We start from the raw sequence: 17,771 nt of genomic DNA on the forward strand, positions 1-17,771 counted from the left end.
TAAATATTGTTCTGTTCCTTCAAAGACTGGTGTTTCGAACAAAATTTCCCTGCTTTCTCTCTAGATGAAGATTTAGTCCATTAAGGCTTCGTATGCATGTTTTCCATGACGAAATTAGGAGCAGCACGTTTCTTATACTTCTTCTTCACGCAGAGGGCAGTGACCACTGTGATCACCAGCATTGCTGCCAGCACAGACAGAGAGGAGGCCACAGCGATGATCGTTTGGTCCTCGAGGTATCCCTTGTACTGACAGCGGCTTCCGTAGTACCACCAGTCTTCACCCACCACACACCTGGACAGGAAAGAAGCCCACATGAACGCCAGGAGTCAAACACGCCACGTTTAGTTATGTACGGAGATGACAAGATAAAGAAGGCTCAAGAATGCAGTTACAGACAATATAAAGCAAAACCAAGGGCGTCATTCAGAGGACCTGTTCAGGGAGTATCTGCAGTATGTTGTCTTGATTTGGAAGGCGACATTAAAGTAAGTTGTAAAGTAAAAATTCATTTTTAAAAAGTGTATCGATGAAAAAGTTCATATTTTGAGATGCAAATATTGAGCTACATTTGAAAAGCTTGATTCGATGCATTGATCCAAACTGATCTCAGCATTTTTCTTGGTAATCAAACTTTACGTTATTGTTTTGCATTTTGCAGCTTAGTGTCTGCAGCTCACCTGCAGACAGCTTTGCCTTCATCCAACATGCAGACTCCCTCGTTCTGACAGGTCACGCCGAGGCAGGCTTCAGGACGCGGGGTGGTGGACGAAACAGAGGACGGGGTGGTGGACGAAACAATCGGCCGGGTGGTGGATGAAACAGTCGGCCGGGTGGTGGACGGCACAGGCTGGGTCACCGTCAGGTGGGACACGTCTGGAGAGGAGGAGCAAACGAGAGGAGCGGTTTGACGGCGCCAGGTGGAGGTGGTGATGGAGGTGGTGATGGAGGTGTCTCTTTTGTCATTACAAGCAAGCTCGATGGATTTACATGTAGCCCTATGCCTGCTCAATGGCACTCACTGCAAAGAGTAGTGAAAGCTGCTGTCCTGCTCACTTCAAGCTAGTTACAATTTCACCAAACTCCTGTCTACTCAACTCAGTGCTAAACAACAATGTGTGTGTTGTAACGTAACAATAATATAGCTACTGCCTCAACCAAGGTGTATTGGTTTACTGTCACAGTATGTTGCATTAAAACTATAGATCTGATTCTTTACCCTCCATAGTGAGGAGGAAGATGGCATCTTCTCCCTTGATAAAGTCCCTGCTCTTGGCTCTCTGGTGGGTGAGGTACACAGCTGTCCCAGAGCCCGGCCCACGGAAATACGTGGTCCCATCTGTGTCTTCCACCTCGAAACCAACCTTACGAGGATCATCCCAGAAAAACTGTTCAGAGTCTGTTTAAAAGAATGAGGGAATGAAATATCATATCAGTACACTAGAACAGCAATCTCTTGGATGTATCAGCTGAAAGCAGTTTAGAGGGGTCATTTTTGTTGTACCTGTTATCTTCATGCTGGGGTCGGTGGTGACGCTGCGCTGGTTGGACATGCGCTTCTGGATGTGGGGGTTTTGGTCCATGAGCATCATGGTAATCTGTTTCCAGGGACATGGCCATACCTGTCCCGTGTCGCCTTCGCGGGCCACCAGGTGAGCGTAGGCTGACAGCTGCCCGGGGTAGCCGTCGGTACCGTTGGGGTACAGTTGCATCTGGAAGGTGTAACCCTCTTTGGAGGTAAAAGGAGGGCTAACGATCGATGTCTTCATTGGAGTGGTTTCCATAACATTACGGAAGTTTTTCACCCGCCATATAAACTCTGGACAGGTGGTCTCAGAAATGTTGATATCATCCAGGGACAGTCCTCCTGTGGAGGGTCCACTGCCCACTTTGGTGCCTTCAAAGACAACACGGAACTTGTTCTGGACGTCCAGACTCACATGGTGCAGATCCCACAGATTCTGGGTTGATCCTGTTGCAGCACATGAGAGGAAAAGATGACTTTATTGAGCCACAAGTGCACAATAATCAAGATTCAAACAACATTCTACATCAGACCGAGGTATTTTCAATGAACACTACCTTCTATGGTCGTTATAAAGCGCAGTGTTCCGTTGGGATTAGCTGCATCATATTCCCTGACGTGGATTTTCAGGGTGTCGCTGGCGCCAGCGCTGTTGTAGTAGAAGAACTGCAGACACTGGTAACCTCTTTTGGGATACAGGATCCTGCTCTCCAGCAGGCTGTTGTCCCCAACGCTGGCTGTGCCGGTGCTGAAGTGCATAAAATACCCAGAGCCTGAAGATATAGTCGGTAAACGGTCAATATAGGAATACTTAGTACATGTTGTCTGTCAAAATTGCCATCAATTGGATGTCTTGGTATGCTGACAAACATTTCATTTACCAAGTGCATTGAACTACAGGAAATAATGTATGTTCAATGCTGCAATGATTGCTTTTTTCTTTTATATTGATTTCTTTCGCTATAAATCATGTATATAAGCCATATGAGTGTGTGTTTATTTACAACTCTCTGAATTTTTAGCATTTTGAGGCATCACAATCCACCAAGGTCGTTCTCACCGGTGCATTTGCCCATGTTAGAGTAGTCGGTTTCAGGACCGCCCGTAACTTTGGAAACCCGAACCCAGTCGGCCTTGTCCCCCGGTCCCTGGATCATGCCGCAGATGTTCTCACGCTCAAAATCGCATGAATCCAGGAAGGTGGAGCTCTGGCCTGGAGGGCACATCAAAAGTTGAAACAGTACTTTGGACTGCAAGGAAGCCATCGCTTGCACATCCAAGTCATCAAATTGATCCACACACCATTCCATTAGGGCAAAATTCAAGAGATAAGGTGTCACATAAAATCAGATTGAACTGGATTAACAGCAGTGTTTGAAGTCGACAGAGTGACGCCTCACAGTGCGGTAAAACTTCTTACTGCAGTTGTAGAGGCGGTGCAGCTTCAGCAGGTCACTGTCACTGAACTCCATCCTCTGGCCGATAACGTCGCTGAAGGCCGGGATCCTGGTGACGATGGTGGGCTCGGTGCCGTTGCGAAAGGCGTTTTTACTGTAGTGCATCATGGAGCCGTAGTCGTAGGGAACACCAAGCGAGCTGGAGGTGGTGTCGTCGTAGGTGTTAAAGTTGTGCTCTTTGCCTGCAGATCAGACAGAGAGATATCAGCCCAATCAGCGCATCACAGTTCATCACTATATCTAGCTTTATGACTTGTTTTCAAGTGCGTTTATTGAGATCTACCATAAAAGTAATTCATCGACAGATTTTGAAAAGCTCCGACGAGGACTGCTGACACGTCAGTGACCTTTCAGTGCTGACTTGGAAAATAAATTTGTTTTCAGCCAAACAGATAACAGCTCACTCATTGGAATAGGTTGAGGATGACCTTCACAACAAAAACCTGCACATGCTCATTACATGTTATTGAAAAAAGTAGAGAAATTACTAGAAAGCTACTGAGAATAAAAAAGTTAGTGTTAAACATGCTGTACATCATTGCCTTTCTGTAATTTCAGTTTTTTTAATGCTGCTGATAGATCTTTGGAAATGAATCCAAATATTTCCATGTATTTGCTGTCAAGGTGCTTCACTTCGTGGAAGGAAATCCTATAATCTTGATTCTAGTGCTTTCTGTCAAAAAACAAAAACAAAAAAAAACAAACATAACAGCCTATTTAAACTACAAAAATAAAACCCGCTCCTATAATATTTTTTTAAAACGGTTAAGATGTCACAGCTCTCGTGAGAACAGGCTAGTTAATGTTAACATCAGACTGCTTTGAGAAGCTCCTCATCCATTAAACTGTAGTTCTCAGTGCACTGAACAAAAGGTGCAAATTTTTATGTTCGACAAAAGGAACAATTAATTAATGCAAGTATTTATAATCATAATTGCTGAATTGCTGATTTGATGATCACTTCTTGATTCTGATAAAAGCTGGTGGGAAGTTTCAGATATCAGTATGATGATACACAACACATTGTTGCAGGTAAGCAGTGAATAGTTGAAAAGGTACCAAAAAAAAAAAAACTTGAGCACTTCTAGTGAACTCTTTCATTGACACTGACAATCATAAGTATGTGTGTTTTTATGGGAATTGGTGTTGTTCATGATTTCTCTGCAGAATTGTGCATGACTGACTGTTTTTGCTCAAAATAGACAATGGTAATATTTTAAAGTGGTCATTTTCGGAGTTCCCACAACAGTAGCGCAGTTTTTCCAACATTGGGTAGAACGTTCCTTCTGGTGTCTCACACCAAAGCATTTTTTTCTGTTTTCTTAAATGGTATATTTGCACCCCTACACAAATAAAGATGAAAACTGAGCTGACAGCAGAAAGGCATTCATACCCTCTGAGATGCGATCCCACATGATTTCGACATAATCGTCACGGTCAGATCTGGACTGCTCATGCCAGAAACCCAAAGCGTGAAGGAACTCGTGCTCAATGGTGGCAATACGATCACAGCCTGCCCCGATTGACAGTCTCTGCTTTCCAACTTTCCGGTTACCTACAGAGGAAAAGCAGCTTTATGGGGAATAAAAAAAAAAAAAAACAAAGACTTTTAGAATCATCATACAAAAAAACACAAGAAGGAATTTTTGGTCATTCAAAAGACTCTGCAGTACACTGCAGAGTGTGTTGTTGTATTGCCTCACTCGTTGAGAATATATTCCTTTTGTTCCTGCCTTACCCGCCTCCTTTGAATATGGAAATATAGTTTGCTTCTCCAGTCCAAGGCTTGAAGTCGATGCAGCTCTTGAGTCGGTACTGCTCGAAGGCCTTGTGAATAACACCTTTAGCATTGATCTCTGCAGATAAGATAGTTCACTTCAGTTAGCGACTGAATAAACGTTAATCAGCCAAATTCTCTTTTGAATAATCATTGAGCTCCGTGGAGTTATTCAAGCAAGAAGGTTGAACACTGAACATAGCATGAAGGTTTCTAATCTTTACTACAAATGTATTTAAAAAAGTTTGTTTTCTTTGTAAAATGAACAGAAATTAAAGGATTAAAGGATCGGTCTTAAAGTCACATGTCTGATATTGTTTTAACCCACATTGTCTTAAAACTACATCACAGGAATGTTGTTCTCACTGAGGTGGAAGTGAGGAGCTTTTGCTAATGTGAACTCTTACCGAGGTCATCTTCCATGTAGTATGGGATTGTCTTCGGCCATCTGTACTCATCCCCTATCAAGGAATTCCGAGTTTGTCTCTGCAGCAACCAGCAAAAATGGCGACACACAGACAGGAACGACGTGAATCGAGCGAAACTTTCCTCCTTAGAAAACGCTGTGCAGGTGAAAGTCAACATACCCCATCGAGCACGATGTCTCCTTCCATAAGGTCTAACCCTGCCTCTGAAAACACCACACACAAAGACATTCAACTGACAAGAACAAACGGGAAAATAGGCAAATATATTGACTCCGTTAACCTTCGTTTATGTCAAAGATGTCAAGGTCCCGTCCACCATCCACATCGTAGACTGTAGAAGAACGATTTAAAGACATGTATATAATCACAGTTGACAAAACTCACAGCGATAAAGTGCTGTTTATTGCTTACCTGGCACTTTTACTGTAGGCTGATCAATCATAAAACAAAAAACAAACAGATCATTTTAAAGATTGATCAATCATTCAAATGAGTTATTATATCCCAATAACATCATACAATTTCTCACCAAGCAGAGAGCTGCGCCGTAAAGGAGGCACACAGCCTGAAGAAGCAGCAGAGCTGAACGTTGTCGTGCTGCCATGGCCCGCTGGTGACACTTTCTGAGCTCTGACACACTCCGAAGGAAGAAAAGTAAAGATACACGTGATCACAGGTCAATCACTGACAGAGGTGTAAAGGCTCTGAGTTATACAACAACTTCAATCTGCAAACAAATCTTCACACACATACAGGTAATAAGCCTTGTTGCGGTCATAATGTGTCTGTAAAACATGCTCAGTGTCATTTCCTATTTGAATACTAAACATAGGCTTTTCAGATCACGTTCCTTTTCTTATGATTCCCATTAATTAGGAGAGCTGATTGTGGTGGTAGCCTAGAGGTTGGAGAGGCAGACTGCAGCAGAAATACACAGATTCCTGGAATGTTCAGCCATCGCACCGTTCAGGTAGGAGACGAGTTCTGTGTCCCAGAGGTGAACACACTTTGATCCCAAATGTGCATTTCAACCCAAGAACAAAAGCATAAGATCTCATGAAGATGCTGACTGAAACGGGAAGGGTGTTATCAACAGTAGAAGGAGTCCTGTCCCGACATGGCCTGAAAGGTCACTCTGCCAGGGAGAAGCTTTACTCCAAAAGAAACAGAAAAAAAAACCAGATTGCAGTTTGCAGATGCAGTTAAGCTCCTTTTAACATAATGCATGTAAACCTTTGCTGACAGAATTGATTTCTTTCTTCTGTCCATTTCTGCGTTGCCCACTGAGGTCTATCAACCCACCATAGATTTCCTACCAGGCTAAACTGACATCCATTGTGATATTGATCATCACAGGAGAAGTAGGACAAAGCAGGAGGAAACTGCAGTTGTCGCGTTTCAGCAAACATTGTGTGTTTTGGTAGAGCTCAATCTTCTGCTTGGATGAATACAAATTGATATTTCTCAGCTCCTGCTTTATCTATCAATCTATGAATATATCTGATTGTTCAAAGAATTGTTTTATTGTAACTCTTCTGTCTTAACAGCTCAGAGAATAAAACCTCAACGCTTATTGGAATATCACACTGAGCGTGTGTGTGAAATTTGAGTTCAGACGGGTTTCAGCAGCAAGACGACAGAGAGTATAGCTTGATTGGATGTGCAATTTCACTATCAGTTGTTTTAAAACAAGACGAGACAAGAAAAGGTCCAGCTCAGCCTGTGGCTGCCCCCTGGACTCCATGGAGGTGGTGGGAGAGAGGACGGCTTTGGCCAAACTACTGTCCATCATGGAAAACTCCTCCCACCCTCTGCACCAAACTGTGAACTCGCTGAAAAGCTCCTTCAGCAACAGACTGGTGCACCCTCGGTGTAAGAAGGAGCGTTTCCGCAGGTCGTTTGTTCCAGCGTCTGTCAGACTCCACGATGCCGCTGTTTTAATTCCCCTGTGTGGTGTTTTTGATGTGCTTTTTGCCTCCTCTGGTCTGCATACTCATCCACCTATTTATGGGCAGTGGCGCATGCCCCATCCTCCTGTTTGTGGTGCTAAGGATGTGCACGGTGTTGCCTGCAAAATGTGTGCAATGCATGCCTGCAAACTTTTTTGCACTTTGTGTTCTTGTTTTTCTTTTTTTATATTTATTTGCTACTGTGGTATTCTTCTTTTAACAGTGAAATTTCCCCAGCGTGGGATCAATAAAGTCATATCTTATCTTATCTTATCTTATCTTAAAAACAGACAGGAGGCTCAGGGAAACATGATTTCTTTGTTCTCTCTGCGCCTGCATGCTGACTCCAACAACGCTCTTGAGCTCCAGCACGATCAGGGCATTTATACAGTTCTATCATCTCTAATATATATGTAGTGTAAGAAAAATATTATAAAACAGACATCTGAACATGAGACTCAATCCAAACCTGTGTTGTCAGAGGTGTCAATATTTTCAGTGTAAACTTTCTTCATGAGAAAATAAGACCAAATGAGACTCACTTCATGTCATCATGCTCACCGGGATTTTTTTTTTTTTTTTTTTTGTAATTTTTCTTTATTATTGAAAATTCACAGCAGAAGCAGGATGAACGACTTACAGAGCAGCGCTATCGAACACACGCCGTCCTCCAGCCTTCCAGTAACATTTCACCGTCTTAACATATGAATGGACTTTTTACCACCTGACTTCCACCCCGAAAGCAATAATGCATAACACCAGTCCTCCTTACCCTCGTATGTGTGTTATAGAGTCAACACTTTACCCAAATTACTACTAAATCTGCATTTACTGCAGTGGATTCAAACATGGGTGTTTTTCTTTTTGGGGCTTTTTTTTTTCCAACCCTCAAATGTTTAGCATTATTTAAAATAAATGTAAATGTAATCCCTGGCATTTCAGAGGTCCACAAAACTCCATAAACCAAAAGAAAAAAAAAAAAGTCACCATGAGCAGACAGTGTCCAATAGCATATACTACTAAAATACATGGAAAATAGTGTAAACATGTTTTGTGTCCTTTGTATCTGAATTCGAGCAATCAAGCTGATTTATTAATTATAGCAATTAGACTGGAAAGTAATCATTCATCTGGCACATCACTGTAAATCTGCACTTTAACGTGAACGTCAACAGCCAGTATCCTCCCCATCATGACAGGTCCGTGATAATTCTATCTGAACGCTCCAAAAATATAAAACACTGACAGGAGCTGGCACTGTGAAATAGGATGTTAGATTTTAGCTGCCTGAATTCAAGTCCCTAAAGTCAGATCGGATCAAAAACATCAAGCAACGTGTCGAACTTGACTGATTTCATGAAACATAAAAGTCTTTAAAAATAAAATTCTAAATTTGCTTCTGCAAAAGCACATCCCAAAAAAGCTCATCAACAGTCTCCTGTAACAACAGTTTCATAAGGCCCACTCGTACCATCGACCAACCACAGACTCAGCACTTCATTCCTTTTTGAATTTAAACCATCGACACATATTGTCTGTAAAAACATAAACTGCTGTGTTAAAGAAGAAGTTATTTGTTTTCTTTTTATGCACTGAGATGATTTATAATCAACAAGACATTAGATGGCAGACACTGTATATATACTTCTGACATAAAGCCGGAGCCCCGAGCAGCGCGACACAGCCTCAGACGTAAAATAGTGTGGACCTTGTTTTTAATCATCTCTTGCTTGCACTTTTTTTTTTTCTTTTATTAAACACCTCATGCAAGAAGCAGGGTCCAAAGTGTTTCCGACCTCTCAACAAACACTGATCTTATCTGCAGATCAAAGGCACTCAAATCAGAATATCTCCCATAAGAAATTCCTTCAACAGCTTCTACTAGATATTTATTTCTAAGTTTGATCGGAGGCACAACATCAAGCACCAACATTTATCTTTTAATATATTTGCAAAATTTCTTTAAAATTATTTCTATCCTAAAGTCTAAAAAGGGGAGCAGAGAAAACTGAACACGAGGACGATTCGTAGCGAGCACATCTTCACTTTATGCCGTTCTTGAACACTTTTTTTCCTGCTTTTCTTGGGGTTTGTTAAAAATGTCTCTCTCGTAGCAAATGGGACACAAAGACCTACAGTCAGTAGAACAAAGGACAAAACGTGACACCGTGACATATAAATACCATGCAAGTGCACTTAAACAGCGCACAGTTTAGTATCCCCCAAAATATATGACTGGTTAAAGAGTCAAAGAGGAGAGAATGAAAACGCCAGTCCGCCTTGTGTTCACAGGCCCAGAGACGTTTGACTGGGAGGACGGGTTTTTAAAAACTTGTGGCATAACTACTTAAAAACGTAAATGACTTTGTCTGGATGAAACGAGACGGAGACGCTTGCTCACACTCTGCAGTCCAGGCTGCGAGCTCTGCTGCATTAATCTGCGGAGCGTGATCCTCCGCTCCGGATCCACATCAACGCAAGAACTCAGACCAGCGCACTTCGCAAAGAGAGAAAGGGAAGAAAGCAACGCCGTGGGCCGCCGCGACCTTGACGCGTTCCTCGTGACTGAGATTCAAAGTCTGACTCATGACTGGATTTACAGGCTTTTGAAGGAGATAAAAGACGACCTGAAGCTGTTTGTATTTTTGAGTGATTCCAGCTCAGACTCGGGATTAAAACCGACAGTCACTGCTTCTGTTATTTGCTTTCGTATTTTTGTACTGTATGTAGGTGTAAAAAAAAATAACAACTATGACTGGATATAACGAAAATGATATAAAAGAAAATTATGGAGGGGCTAATACAACAGTCAATTAAAAACATTTACTGAGGAAGTAATTTTCTATTTTTTTTTTGTAATTATCTGTGACACAGCTGACAGAAACCTTTTGCAGTTTATTGTGAAAATCTCTGGATGTCTTTCTGAGTGAAGGTCAAGCGATGCTTGCGTCTCCGGCGGGTGTACGGTCCATGGAGTCGACCGAGGACAGACACTCCCCTTCTCGGCGTCGCCGTCCACCGTCTGTCAGAAGCTGCAGAGTGCGATGTGCTGCTGCAGGGCTCGTGTGCTGGTGAACAGACGGTCTGATGGTGAAATGCAGTCAAATGGCCAGTAATCTCATAAAACAATGGTTCTCTCGTCCATTGAGACCTTTTTTTTTTTTTTTTTGCTTATGATACTGTAGTTTCACTAAGATGTTTAGGTTTATTCTATGGAGCCTAAATCCAAAAGCAGAGCCCTCACTCAGTGTTGTGCTTCTCAGTTCAGTATTTCACAGAATCATCCCGGAGTCCTCTGCAGGCGAATGTAACGGTACGTTTGTGTATGAGAGGAGAAGAAGAAGAAGAAGAAGAAGAAGAAGAAGAAGAAGAAGAAGAAGAAGGAGCACCTCTACTCCTGTTAGGGTGTGTGTGTTCTCATGGAGAGGAGAACGGTTCACTTCGCTCCGGTTCGTACATTTCTGATGTCCCGCAGTGATGAAATCATGCAGGCTTGTTCATGTTTGTAGTGACAGAAGGAATCCGGCCTCCCTCCTCAAAACCTCAACAAAACCGCCAGTGGCTCAAGTCTCAGTTCTTGTCAAAATCCAGATCTGGTAGTCTTTTCACTAAGGCCTTATGGTCCAGACCCACACTGGCCACCAGGCCTCCCTCATTCGATGGAGACCCGCTGAAGTCAATGTTCTCTCCTTTCAGAGTTGTCAGGTGGCCTCCTACAAAACGACAGGAAATAAAAATAAAAAAAGTAACTTAGACACATTAAGATAAAACAAAACCTGATATTCAGATCCTCTCAGTGAATTGGTTTGTCGAATGAAAGTTGGGACATTACCCATTGCATTCAGTATTGCCGTCCCGGCGCAGATGTCCCACTTCTTGATAAAAGTGACGTGGATGTAAACATCTGCCTCGTCTATCGGATTGGCGTCACTCACAGACATCTTCAGCAGGGACAGCACCTTGTATCCTGAAAAACACACAGCACGTAACAAACCGTTGCTTCTAGCTTCTCTTTTTACTTGGACAAAGACATGAAGACAGAAGGAAATACAGAATGATGGTATCAGCGGGAAACGTGACTGATTTCAGTTCAGCTCTCTTCTCACCTGAGCCGCCGGCTGGTATGATGGTCGTGTTGGTCCCAAAAGCTTTATGAATGAAGCCTTGAACTTTCCCGGAGTGGGAGCGGGACACGATGACTTTAGCAGGGCTGGAGCTGTAGGAGGACCGAGGCTGCATGTTGGAACCCTGACCGACGTACGCCCAGGCTGAGAGGAGCACCGAGAGGCGTGCACGCACACACGCGCGCACACACACACACACACACACACACACACACACACACACACACACACACACACACACACACACACACACACACACACACACACACACACACACACACACACACACACACACACACACACACACACACACACACACACACACACACACACACACACACACACACACAGAACAACAGCCGCTGTCAAAAGAGCTCAGATTCGAGCTCAACAAACTGATTTCTAAAATGTGAATGGAGCAAATTTTCATAAACTTAAAGAAATATGATCAATTGAAGGTGAATAAACCTTCAAAAGAAAATCAAATCTGGAAAAATTATACAAGACCCTCAAAACCCTCGACTTTATCAGGGTTCCTTTTTAGAAATTAAACCTTTTTGTATTATTCTTTGAAATGCTGGTCTTCAGAATACAAAAATCAGTTTTTAAAATTATTTGTATGTATCAGAATGTCACATGATTTCATTTTAAGCAGAGGCCATATTTATCACAATCAACTTTTCAAAATTCAAAAAAAAAAAAAAAAAAAAGTTGTACCTATAAAGCTGCAAAGTAAAAAGCACAAGACAATGAAACAAAAAAATGGAGATGAATTAAAAAAAAAATAATAACATGAGAAAAGTTCCAATAAGATAATGAAAGCATATGAAGTAAAATATAACAAAATAAACTTTAATTTCATCGTTAAAAAAAAAACAAAGGCACAGCAAACTGACCAGTGAAGCCAGTGAATGGCTGATGGATGACGCCGATCACTGGTTTTCCCTCTAAAGCCACACAAACCATCGTGGTCACGTACTTGGAAAGGTTTTCTGCAGAGTGAGAGACGAGGGAAGATTCAGAAAGATAAAACAGACAAAGAAAGGCAAAAGAGAGAAGATGATTACACGGGTGAGAGAGAGCAGTTAGAAGATTGAGATGAAAACAAGACAAGGATGAACAGCGGAAAGAACAAAAGACAGCTATGCGTGGCTATTTTGTTAAATCTAACCAGTCTATGGACAGCTCGCCGTGTTCTCCTTTTAACCCAGCTCCTACTGAATGTTTCACATGAACGGCTGGAACTGACATGCACACCTGTGTATTCCTGTGTTGCGTCTAGAGGGTCGATCCACACGGTGAGGGTCTCCGGAGGAATGTCTTTTCCCCCGTCGATCTTGTCCAGAATGTCGGCCGGTATGTCTCTGTTCCACGTCACGGTCGGATCCACCACGGTGTCAAACTCCTCACTGTTCACCTGGAAACAGACACAAACAGGGCAATCTACACGTATTAGGAATGAAAGCTACTTAAACTGCAGGTATTATTTATTTGTTTTGCACTTTAAGGTCAATCCAACCGGTGGATTAACCTTAAAGGGATCTATTAATTACACATGACATATTTTAAAAAACAAATCAAAAAGCATGAAAAAAAAAAAAACCCCTGCATGGCTGCAGTTGTTGTGCCGACCTTGACATCAGGAAAAGTGTTCTTCAGTAGATTGAACATTTTTCGATGAGACATCAGGTCGCCCATAGTCAGAGGGTCGTTGGCTCCCTCCTTCGTCTTTCCCTTCGACTTCTCGTTCAGGGTATTGGACTCACGCACCCTTTTCACCTTTGGTAGAAAAAAAAAAACCAAACGTTTTTCTCAACGGTCAATATACGTCGATGTAATAAATCTGGGGTTTCTTTCATGACTACAGTAAAAAAACTGAAGGGAAAAAAGCACTTTGTTTGACCTCTTTGCCACCGAGTATAGCAGCTTCCACTGAGACGGCCAGCAGGTCCCTCAGATCCACCTTCCTCTTTTGTCTGTAGAAGTATAGAAGCACACAGAGACAGAATGTTAGCTTCTGAACGAAAAAAAAAAAAAAGCTTTAACCTTTCTTCACAGCAAATCTGGTGAAACTACTTCAGACTTATCACGTTCAGGACGGTGAATGACATGAGGAGATTTGGACGCTGCTGATCCTGTAAAACAACGGCTATTTCATGCTCATACTCAGCATCTTACAATCGAGCCACTGTCTTGGAAGATAATTGCACTGATCCAGTGTTTCCTCGCTGAAATCCAAGTAACAGGAACACTTTTGAGCTAGCAGAAGGGCCCAGTTTTACCTTTCAACACCCTCCAAACTCCTGAGCTGCTTCTGTACACACTCTTTCCCTGAAGTCAGTCTAAAAATGGAAAACGTTTTACTTACACAAAGAATCTTCCTCTCGTCTGTCCAACTACTGAATTCTCGAGATTCAATAAATCTGAGAGTATGAGGCTTAACAGCCTCTGGCTAGAAACTCTCCATTTTAATGAGTTAGAGTTATTCTAAATCCTTCTTAGTCTTGAGCAATGGAAGCAAATATTTGCTCGGGAGTCATAAAGGGTTGGTGAGTCGAGGTAAATCCAGTTTAGCAGGTTATTAGGACTGTTACAATATGAGGATGCTGTAATAAATTCTTCCCCATGCTACAATAAGACTGTATTCCCGTGCTCTGGTTGTGATCATTTCCTAATCCTGGTGGAGGCGTTATCCACCACTTTAAAGACTAAATTTTCATTCAACAAAATCATTGATTCCTTTTATCAAAAACACAAAGCCAAATTCATAACGAACGATAACAGACGGTTTGAATTACAGTCCTGATCTCAGAGTCAGATCGTGTTAAAAAATCGAAACACTGAGAACAATGTAGCCTGAAACCACAACAATCTATCCACAACACAAAGGAAAAGCCACCTGCTCAGAGAACTGTTCTGTACGTCGAACTATAAGTTTTAAATTTCAGTACACACAGCCACTCGTTTACCAGGCAAGTAACCTTAAATACAGGGAGATGGCTACAGCACTTCCCATTACTTTAAGATGATCACACTGACGTAATCCTGGGTGACACTACTTGACAATAAAGCATAACAAAGCGATAATCTCACGGCGTCTCGGAGAGCCTGTCAAACAGGCACCTCCCTCCACTGGTATTTCATTCAGCCACAGTCATCATCCTGACATCCAGGGTCGGCGCTCCGTTTTAAAGGCTGCATACAAAACCATTTTCTGTCCCACAGGCGACGTGAAAGAACACTTATCCAGTTTTCATGAACTGTGGTGTTAAGATCAGTGGTATCTGACACGCGCTGTAAGATCGAGTTTCTTCCGGCACTAACTGCCAGACTGCTTGGATTTTTGACTTAGGACAGTTTCCATTCAACCATGAAACTCTTATGAAAGGACATGTTTGCACAAAACTGCAGACGTGTCATCCTACAGCAAATTCTGCATGTCTCCAGTAAGGATCGACCAATTATTGGCCTGGCCGATAATATCGGCCGATATTGGGCATTTTTCTAATAATCAGCATCGGCCTTTTTTTCCACCAATATCCGATAAAAAATTTTTTTACCGTATTTCCCGCACTATAAGGTGCACCTAAAAGCCTCTAATTGTCTCAAAGCCCAACTGACTGCCTTATATTTCGGTGCGCCTTTTTTTTCAGAAAATACGGTAATAAAGACCACTCGGTTGTCAGTCAGTTGTCTTGACTACGGCTCCCATAATGCATTGTGATGTGATCACATGAGCAAACAACTTCTGCTTGCTAGTAGCTAAGCTAGCCAGTTCCAAAGAACGGCAAATATGAAGCTTGAGGCAGATTCTCCGCCTCTAACCCGTCAGTCACCAGAATCACACAGTTTGTCCTCAAGTCTCCCAACCGGAGAGCACGGCACGCGGCTGCACAGCCGCGAGGAGCGGCCCGACGCCGGCGGACAGCCCGCTCGCTGGGACGCCAGGAGCGGTCGGCCGGCAGCGGATTACAGTGAAGTCGGCCCCACGCATCTTCCGTCACGCACTCACGCCACACATTGAAAACTGAAAAAAAAATTTACCGGTAAATGTGTCTGGTGCGCTGCTGTGGAACCGGGAGGAATCAAACACAAGCCTGTCACAGACCGACCGCTGATTTTTTTTTTTTTCCAGTTTTCAATGTGTGGCGTGAGTGCGTGACAGAAGACGCGTGGGGCCGAGTCGGTCGGGGCGACCGGGGGTTGACTGGTTACCGTGCCGAGAACAGACTGCCTGCCGAAAAATGACTCCCCCCACGGGGGCGCGCATCGATTAGTGATAACATTGATTTTAACATATTTTTTAGCGTTGCAGTAGCCTACAACTTCAGTTCAACCGGGATTCTCCATTGTTTATTTTATTATTATTTTTTATTCCTACAGTACACGGACATACAGGGGACAAAATACAAGAAAATGAAGGAAAGAGTTGTGTTATCAGCAGCGACAGATAGTTGAATATTGGAGTTTTGGGGAAGTTATGGATGAGATGACTGCATTATTGTGTGTGTGTGATAAATATAATTACATGTATCAGTAATAATAATAATAATAACAACAATAATAAAGTAATCACACAATTATAAACTGAACGAAAACAAAAGGCCTGAGTATAATGAATGTAGAAGAAGTGTTTTCCACTGAGCACATCACATCTCTCTTCACTAGTCACTTCACTACTAAGTCACTCCTCTGGGCTGTGGAACAATGTCCCACCCACAGCTACATTTTGATGCCAAAATGTTCATTTTTGCTGCAAATGAATATCGGTTCAACATATCGGTTATCGGTTTCCATAAGTACCAATAATTGGCATCGGCATCGGCCCTAAAAAAGCCATATCGGTCGATCCTTAGTCTCCAGTAGCTATTGTTAATTACATGATAATTGAAATTAAAACAGTGGAGAAACCTCACACACAAAGCAGACCCAAAACCTGGCTTTTGAAGATGGAAAGATCACTCAAAGGCCTGGTTGAGTATAATTATTCAAATTTGATCATGTACGAAGTTCAAATCAACGTTGCTATCACAGACATTATAAAACAGAAATGTACACAAACAACAAAACTGCTAAAAGCCATTGCCAGCGACATATTAAGTGGTAAAGAAAGGCATTTTGGTGCATAAAAATAGAAAGCTGTTTTATCTTTTTGATATGTTTTGTTACAGGATCATTAAAATATCCCAGTGTTGAGGATCTCACAGTGTGGGCTGGAGTGACAACTGGAAGAAGGTGATAAATCATTCAGCGACACACAAATATATATTTAAATAGATCAAATTTAATAAACAGCCAATACAAGGATGCCTATTTATGTATAAGTTGAAATTCTAGCAGTTGGGTTTTGAAAGAACTGTTAATTGCTCAATAGTTTCTTTTGGGTAGATGTGCCAGTAAAGAATTACAAAGTTCAGTCTTGATGGATCATCCTCCTGGTTGAATATTCAACAGGGCTCATTTGGAAAAGTTGTCAATATAACATTAAAAAAATGACACTGCAGTCCAATATCAAAGCCAGGTTTCTGACATTGCTGAGCATTTCTCAATATTTTGAGCAGTCTCCTTCTTTCTTTTAACCAATCATGTTTTCAAGATTTTCTTCATTTCACTCTGAGTTACAACTCTTTCATTCAGCGGAGATCTAGTTTTTTATCATCTGCATGACAGAAAACATGTTATCAGGAGAACAGAAATGGGCCCAATACCGACCCCTGTGCGAGTCATTCATCCAGCCACGATGAACACACTGGTTTTAGCATTTGTTGTGTTGACAGATGAATGTTACCTGAAGGCGGACAGGCGGCTGGAGATGACTCCAGCATACAGGTGATAAATGACGGCGACTCCCAGCAGGCAGAACACCGCCACACCGAGCGGGGACAGTCGGATACCCATCGGAGCCATGGTCGCAGTAAGATTCGAGTCTTTCCTCTCTTTTTTTGTATTCTACCAAGCACGCAGTTAACTGGGACAGACGTATCAGGTAGCTGACGTGGCTATATCCTGATGCTTTTCACCTGGCGTCCTGATAAAAGCCGAGACACGGACACGCAGAAGCTGTCAAACACACAAACACACAGGTCGCTCAGTGGGCTAGCTCTTTAGCATCCCTGACGAACTTCACCGGATCATCGACGGTCCTCTCTGTTTGCAGCGACATTCCGTTTCTTGGACGGCTCGCCCACTCCTCTCCGTCGCTGTTAACTCACTGAAACGAGCCGAGGATGGAGTTGTGTGAATGGCAGAGCAGAACAATCACATCTCTGTTCACTCATTTTTCCTCCCGACGTACGGAGGTCACGACTCACTCCTCTTCCGGGTTATTGCAGCTGACGTCATCACGTTCGGTCAACACTTTTATTTTTTTAATGAAATACTATTTTTTTTTTTTAAACAAGGTTTATTTTTCTAAATACTATTTTTTTTTTACACAAAAATCTGTTTCTTTTCTATTTTTTCCATAACAAAACAAAATATCCTGAGCTCAGGGAATCTGAAATCGAGCCAG

At 42.4% G+C, this 17,771-nt stretch overlaps 2 protein-coding genes across 3 annotated transcripts; both read right to left on the bottom strand.

Annotated features, from left to right (window-relative positions):
* Nucleotides 1–80: 80 nt before the first annotated feature.
* Nucleotides 81–5,543, bottom strand: mep1bb (meprin A subunit beta b). Its single transcript, XM_030115063.1, has 12 exons — nt 5,468–5,543; nt 5,347–5,390; nt 5,167–5,245; nt 4,721–4,838; nt 4,376–4,554; nt 2,946–3,164; nt 2,586–2,738; nt 2,083–2,298; nt 1,505–1,972; nt 1,220–1,399; nt 681–876; nt 81–294 (listed from the first exon to the last, which is right to left on the bottom strand). The coding sequence occupies exons 1-12, from the start codon at nt 5,541–5,543 to the stop codon at nt 81–83; spliced, it is 2,142 nt and encodes a 713-aa protein (XP_029970923.1).
* A 2,410-nt stretch (nt 5,544–7,953) lies between these two features.
* bpnt2 (3'(2'), 5'-bisphosphate nucleotidase 2) lies at nt 7,954–17,582 on the bottom strand. Of its 2 annotated transcripts, XM_030114194.1 has the most exons (9): nt 17,388–17,582; nt 17,049–17,288; nt 13,164–13,236; nt 12,893–13,039; nt 12,518–12,677; nt 12,157–12,252; nt 11,243–11,404; nt 10,969–11,103; nt 7,954–10,849 (listed from the first exon to the last, which is right to left on the bottom strand). In XM_030114194.1, the coding sequence occupies exons 2-9, from the start codon at nt 17,165–17,167 to the stop codon at nt 10,707–10,709; spliced, it is 1,035 nt and encodes a 344-aa protein (XP_029970054.1). In that variant the 5' UTR covers nt 17,168–17,288; nt 17,388–17,582; the 3' UTR covers nt 7,954–10,706. The 2 variants fall into 2 exon arrangements, with proteins under 2 accessions (XP_029970054.1, XP_029970053.1); XM_030114193.1 differs by having other exon boundaries at nt 17,049–17,582.
* Nucleotides 17,583–17,771: the final 189 nt, after the last annotated feature.

This window comes from Salarias fasciatus, chromosome 18, assembly GCF_902148845.1.
Source record: "Salarias fasciatus chromosome 18, fSalaFa1.1, whole genome shotgun sequence".
NCBI classification, from domain to species: domain Eukaryota; kingdom Metazoa; phylum Chordata; class Actinopteri; order Blenniiformes; family Blenniidae; genus Salarias; species Salarias fasciatus.

Coding starts and splice junctions, on each gene's coding strand:
- mep1bb (XM_030115063.1), bottom strand. CDS start 5,543: ATGTCTTTAAATCGTTCTTCTACAGTCTACGATGTGGATGGTGGACGG. Junction 5,391..5,467: donor CATCTTTGACATAAACGAAG/GTTAACGGAGTC, acceptor TGGTGTTTTCAG/AGGCAGGGTTAGACCTTATG. Junction 2,299..2,585: donor TAACATGGGCAAATGCACCG/GTGAGAACGACC, acceptor CTATATCTTCAG/GCTCTGGGTATTTTATGCAC.
- bpnt2 (XM_030114194.1), bottom strand. CDS start 17,167: ATGGCTCCGATGGGTATCCGACTGTCCCCGCTCGGTGTGGCGGTGTTC. Junction 12,253..12,517: donor CGCAACACAGGAATACACAG/GTGTGCATGTCA, acceptor CTCACTCTGCAG/AAAACCTTTCCAAGTACGTG. Junction 11,405..12,156: donor GCCATTCACTGGCTTCACTG/GTCAGTTTGCTG, acceptor TGCTCCTCTCAG/CCTGGGCGTACGTCGGTCAG.